Here is a 6,000-nt window from a genome sequence, read left to right on the forward strand (position 1 = left end):
TGGTCTCGCGGTTCGAGTTGTGTGGTGGAACGTTCGTCTCTTTTTAGAGAAGCGGCTTTTTCGGCTCAACTCATTCAGGAGAGCCGGCTCTCCAACGGCTCACTTGCTTTGATGCATTATATTCCGAGTGATGTTGTATAAAGAAGTTAAGAAAAAAAGGAAGTATAAAAAGAGAAAATGAAAAAAGACAGGTTTGTGGTGATCCCTTTGATCGGTATACCAGCTCAGTAGCCTAGATGGTAGTGTGCCCGCTTTGAGACTGGGAGGTCGCTGGTTCGCGCCTCGGCCGAGACATACCTGGTATAATGGCGGCGCCCTCTGTTGGCTGCGGCTGCATCGACTCGCTACAACGGGTCAGGTGTATCGACATTTTGTTCTGTGTACATTGTTACAAAGAATGACAATACAAAGGAAATTATTATTATTATTATTATTATATTACCAACAATAATTTGATGCAGAAAGTGAATTCATAATTTGATGATTAAAACTGAAAGAATATATAGATTTATATTTTATATTTCAATATAAGACTAAATTTTGGGGAGCCATAGATATCTGTTGGGGCCCATAGATTTTTGAGCATGCGAGTCCCCTGGACCCATCACTTTTCGGAGCTAAAATGAACACTGCAGGAATGGAATAACACTAGAGGAGTTGTGGTTGTGGTCTCTTGGGTTCGTTAAGCGGATGTATGCAATTATTTCTGCAAATATTTGCAGACGGTCACTGCGAGGGGGGCGGGAGATGACCTCCTTTCATTCAACTGTAGTCCAACACTGCCCTCTAGTGGACGGCAGAATCCCAACCAATCCCTATGCGGGGCCGCCATGCTTTAAACGAGGGGTGGGCACATTTTGGAATAGAGCAGGGGTGTCAAACTCATTTTAACTCTGGGGCCACACGATAGAACAAACATTCTGTCGGGGGCCGGACTAGTAGATTAAAGAGAAAGAAAAAGAGATAGAAATAAGAGAAAGAGGGAGGGAAAAGGAGAGAGGGCGGGACAAAGAAAGAAAAAGAGAGGGAGAGAGCGTGAGAAACAAAAGATAAAAAGTCGTGAGAGATGGGGAAAAGAAAGGGAGAGGAAGAAAGAACTCCAAAGAGAAATAGAAAGACAGAAGGAGAGAAAAGAGAAAAGAAAGTGCAAAGGGTATGAAGAGAGAAAGAGAAAAGGAAAAAAGGAAGTTAGAGCAAAAGAAGTTAAAAAGACACAGAGAGAGAAAGAAACAAAGAGCAACAAAGGAAGAGAAAAAGAGAGACACGGAGAGTGAAAGAGACGGAGACAGAGTCGGGGAAAAGGGGTGGAAAAGAGAGAGAGAAAGAGAGAGAGAGAGAAATAAAAAAATACAAGTACAGTGTCTTTGTGAGAGGCTCCTTTCTTTGGCAACATCAAGTTGACATATTTCAACCTGCAGCTTGTTTTTCTCTTGCGCTTCTCTGAGTGTTGTCTCGCGGGCCGGATTCAATCCCTCAGCGGGCCTGATCTGGCCCGCGGGCCGCCTGTTTGACACCTGTGGAATAGAGATTGCAAAATTTGGACATTGGGCCGGGGTCTCGAGACTTATGCAACTTCCCTCAATCATAAATGAGTATACATGCGGAAATATACGTTTTATATTCCCTTTTATATTTGTTTTGAAACAGATTATTTTCATGAAATTGGTTTTGAAACGCTCTCAATTTAAGACAAAGAATATGCTACGTCCCTGTTTTAAACACTTATCTTGATATTTATAGTATTTCTGTCGTGTTCTTGTTTTATTTCTCTCATATTACTGTCGAAGTAATTTTGTAGTGTTTCTGTAGAAATCATTTTTTTTCCATAGTAGTATTTTTGTAATATTCTCTTTGAAGTAGGCAGCACGGCGGCGCAGTGGTTAGCGCTTGTCACGGGAACCTGTCGTGGGTTCAAATCCAGCTCCAGACTTCCTGTGCGGAGTTTGTATGTTCTCACCGTGCTTGCGTGGGTCCAAATTGTCCCTAGGTGTGAATGAGCGAATGAGTTGTCTGTCCCTGTGTGCCCTGCGATTGGCTGGCAACCAGTTCGGGGTGTCCCCTGCCCACTGCCCGGAGATGGCTGGGATGGGCTCCAGCCCCCCGCGACCCTACTGAGGATAAGCGGTACAGCTAATGAGATGAGATGAGATTCTCTTTGAAGTATTTCTGGAGTATTTTTGTTGTATTTCCATAGTAGCATTTTTGTAATATTCCCTTGGTAGTATTTCTGTAGTATTTTTGTCATATTTCCAAAGTAGCATTTTTGTAATATTCCCTTGTAGTATTTCTGTATTATTGTTGTAATATTCCCCTTGTAGTATTTCTTTAGTATTTTTGTTGTAATATTGTAGTTGTAGTTTTTAAAGTATTTCTGTAGTAGTTTTTCTTTATAGAACTTTTGTAGTATTTTTTAGTTGTACTTTTTTGTTTTTGTATTATTAAGATGGTTGTATTTACTGTAGTATTTCCTGAGTAGTATTTCTTAAGAAATGTTTTGTATTTCTGTTGTTGGATTTTGGTCGTATTGCTGTAAATTTTGTTGTTTTTCTGTAGGATTTTTGGACGACTGTAGTTGTATATTTTTTTTTGTATTACTGTAGTAATATATCAGTATTTCTGTAGTATTATTGTGGTCTATTTTTGTAGTATAATTGTAGTTGGGGTTTTTTGTAATGTTATTGTAGTTGTATTTCCGTAGTACATTTGTTGTATTTCCATTGTAGTATTTTTGTAGTATTTTGTCGTATTTTATAGTTGTATTTGCATAGTATTTTTGTGGTAGTATTTTTCCAGTATTATTGTAGTTGTATTTTTGTAGTATTATTGTATATATATATATATATATATATATATATATATATATATATATATATATATATATATATATATATTGGTAGTAATATTTTAGTATTTACTCAGTAGTATTAATAATAATAATAATAATTTCCTTGTATTGTCATTCTGTGTAACAATGTACACAGAACGAAATGTCGATTGCATCTGACCCGATGCAGCCGCAGTATTTTGAAGTATTTCCATCCTATATCTGTATAGTACTTCTTAAGTATTTTTAAATATGACTGTAGTTGTATTTTAATAGTATTTCTATAGTATTTCTTAAGGGGAACCTGTCCCTGTTTTTAATCACTAATTTTTGTAGTATTTTTGAAGTACTCTTGTTGAAAACAAATAAAAGTACTTTTGGGACAAAGTAAGCACCAAATTAAAATAAAAAATATGACTAGTATTATATTTGCTATTATAAATAACTTCATTATATTTTGACCATTTTAGTTTGGCTGATTGGCCGCATGTGGCCCGCGGGCCACAGTCTGCCCCGCTTTTAATCATTTTTTTCTCGCCTCGCAGGAATTTAGGATACTTCGCCCGCCATCAAAGTCCCGCGTCCGTGATCTTAAGCCTGTGGGAGGCGCAGCAGCAAGACGTCGCCGACTTGGACTCGCTGGCTAGCGCCCTGGAGGAAATCGGACGGCTGCAGTCGCCCCCTGGTGGTGAGAGTGAAAACAAGCCGGCTTCTATCCATTCGACGAGGACTGTGGATTGAAAGGATGAATAAATGTTAAAAAAGAGACTTCCTAGGATCGATTGGAAGCTCGTTTTAAGAACCAGGAAAGAAATATTAAGGTTTGTGTTGCCCAGAGAGGACGACAAACTGGGAGAGAGGAGAAACTGGGAAAGACGACGAGAAATTGGGAAAGACGACGAGGAACTGGGAAAGACGACTTCCGGTTTCTCTTCCGGTCAGCCGTTAGTGTGACGTCATGTTGTCATTTTTTTTATGCTCCGTGTCAAACTTGTGTAAAGGGTAACAAACGCAAAATGTTGGCGACTTTATACTATTACACCTGCTAAACAAACAAAAAAAAAACAGAATAGCATGAGGATTTTTTTTTCTTTTTTTGTGGTAAGAAGGAACTTTGGACTGTGACCTGCTACACTCGCTCCCAACAAAATAAATTTGCTTCGTGTTCATCTCTGTGTCGCTTTTTGGTCTTTTTTCTTTCTTTCTTTCTTTCTTTCTTTCTTTCTTTCTTTCTTTCTATCTATATTTTAATCTTCTTTATTTCTTCTTCTTCTTCTATCTTTCTTTCTATCTGTATTTCCATTACCTTTGGTTATTTAGAACCATCCATCCATCTTTTTTATCTTTATATCCACCTTTATTTCTTTCTTTCTTTCTTTCTATCTTTCTTTCTTACTTTCTTTCTATCTATCTTTTTTAATCTTTCTTTCTTTCTTCTATCTATCTTTCTATCTTTTAATCTTCTTTATTTCTTCTTCTTCTTCTTCTATCTTTCTTTCTATCTGTATTTCTATTACCTTTGGTTATTGAGATCCATCTATCCATCTTTTTTATCTTTATATCCACCTTTCTTTCTTTCTATCTTTCTTACTTTCTTTCTTTCTATCTATCTATCTTTTTTTAATCTTTCTTTCTTTCTTCTATCTTTCTTTCTATTAACCTTTGGTTAATTTCTTTAGATCCATCTATCCATCTTTTTTATCTTTATTTCCACCTTTCTTTCTTTTTTTCTTTTTTCTTTCTTTCTTTCTTTCTTTCTTTCTTTTCTTTCTATCTATCTATTTATCTTTTTTAATCCTCTTTATTTATTTCTTCTATCTTTCTTTCTATCTGTCTTTCTATTAACCTTTGGTTATTTCTTTAGATCCATCTATCCATCTTTTTTATCTTTATATCCACCTTTCTTTCTTTCTTTCTTTTTTAATCTTTCTTTCTTCTATCTTTCTTTCTATCTGTCTTTCTATTAACCTTTGGTTAATTTCTTTAGATCCATCCATCCATCTTTTTTGTCTTTATTTCCACCATTCTTTCTTTTTTTCTTTCTTTCTTTCGTTCTTTCTTTCTTTGTTTCTATCTATCTATTTTTTAATCTTTTTTATTTATTTCTTCTATCTTTTCTTTCTATCTGTCTTTCTATTAATCTTTCTTTCTTTTTCTCTTTCTTTATTTCTCTTTTTCTTTCTTTCCTTCTCCCACGTTCTCCCTCGCTCTGTGCCTTTCTCTCTTTTTTTATTCTCTCTGTCTTATTCCCCCTTTCTTTTCCCTTCTCTCTTTGTTCCCTTTCTCTTTCTTTCTTTCCTTCTCCCTTTTATTCTTTCTTTCATTTTCTCTTTCTTTATTTCTCTTTTTCTTTCTTTCCTTCTCCCTTTTATTCTTTCTTTCATTTTCTCTTTCTTTATATCTCTTTTTCTTTCTTTCCTTCTCCCACGTTCTCCCTCGCTCTGTGTCTTTCTATCTTTTTTCATTCTCTCTGTCTTATTCCCCCTTTCTTTTCCTTTCTCTCTTTGTTCCTTTTCTCTTTCTTTCTTTCCTTCTCCCTTTTATTCTTTCTTTCATTTTCTCTTTCTTTATATCTCTTTTTCTTTCTTTCCTTCTCCCACGTTCTCCCTCGCTTTGTGTCTTTCTCTCTTTTTTCATTCTCTCTGTCTTATTCCTTCTCTTTGTCTTTAATTTACTAGTCAAGCCTCCACGAGAAGGGTTTTTCAACCATGTGGCCCCTGAGCTCAAATGAGTTTAACATCCCTGGTGTGGACTAAAGTCAGGCATACAGGAAGATTTGTGTGAATATGTCATGAAGACTGTATAGCTCGTTAGCTAGCGCTGCTAACGCTATCCTCCAAATAGCGCCCCCTACGCTTTCCGACAAGGCGAGTCACCTCTTCCGCTCAATATCGTTTTGACCCGTCATTTCCAACGGTGTTACACAATATAGCTGTTTTTGTTTCTGTCTACCGTTCCACTGTTTATTCCGGTTTTCCGCCGTCCGTCATGGTGTCCTCGCACCGCGCCAAGGGACAATAACTTACCTATCTAACTGTAATGTCAATTTACCGCCAACAGAGGGCACTGTGGGATTTCCTCCAGCAAGCAACCTGTGTCCGGTGCGCGTGCTTGGAAACGCTGTTTCCATTATCCCCGCCCCATTCACACACACTCTCCTCACACGCCGGACCGCC

The 6,000-nt window shown here is 37.2% G+C and overlaps 1 protein-coding gene across 1 annotated transcript in view; it reads left to right on the forward strand.

Annotated features, from left to right (window-relative positions):
- Window positions 1-3,899, forward strand: part of LOC148350022 (netrin receptor UNC5D-like) — a 256,248-nt gene extending 252,349 nt beyond the window's left edge. The window contains exon 18 of the mRNA XM_088320282.1: window positions 3,370-3,899. Within this exon, the coding sequence (XP_088176408.1) occupies window positions 3,370-3,565 (196 nt within the window). The 3' untranslated portion in view covers window positions 3,566-3,899. The remainder of the gene's footprint in view (window positions 1-3,369) is intronic.
- The last annotated feature ends 2,101 nt before the right edge of the window (window positions 3,900-6,000 follow it).

The sequence above is a fragment of the Urocampus carinirostris genome, chromosome 16, assembly GCF_059441175.1.
Source record: "Urocampus carinirostris isolate Australia breed hairy pipefish chromosome 16, RoL_Ucar_1.0, whole genome shotgun sequence".
NCBI lineage: Eukaryota > Metazoa > Chordata > Actinopteri > Syngnathiformes > Syngnathidae > Urocampus > Urocampus carinirostris.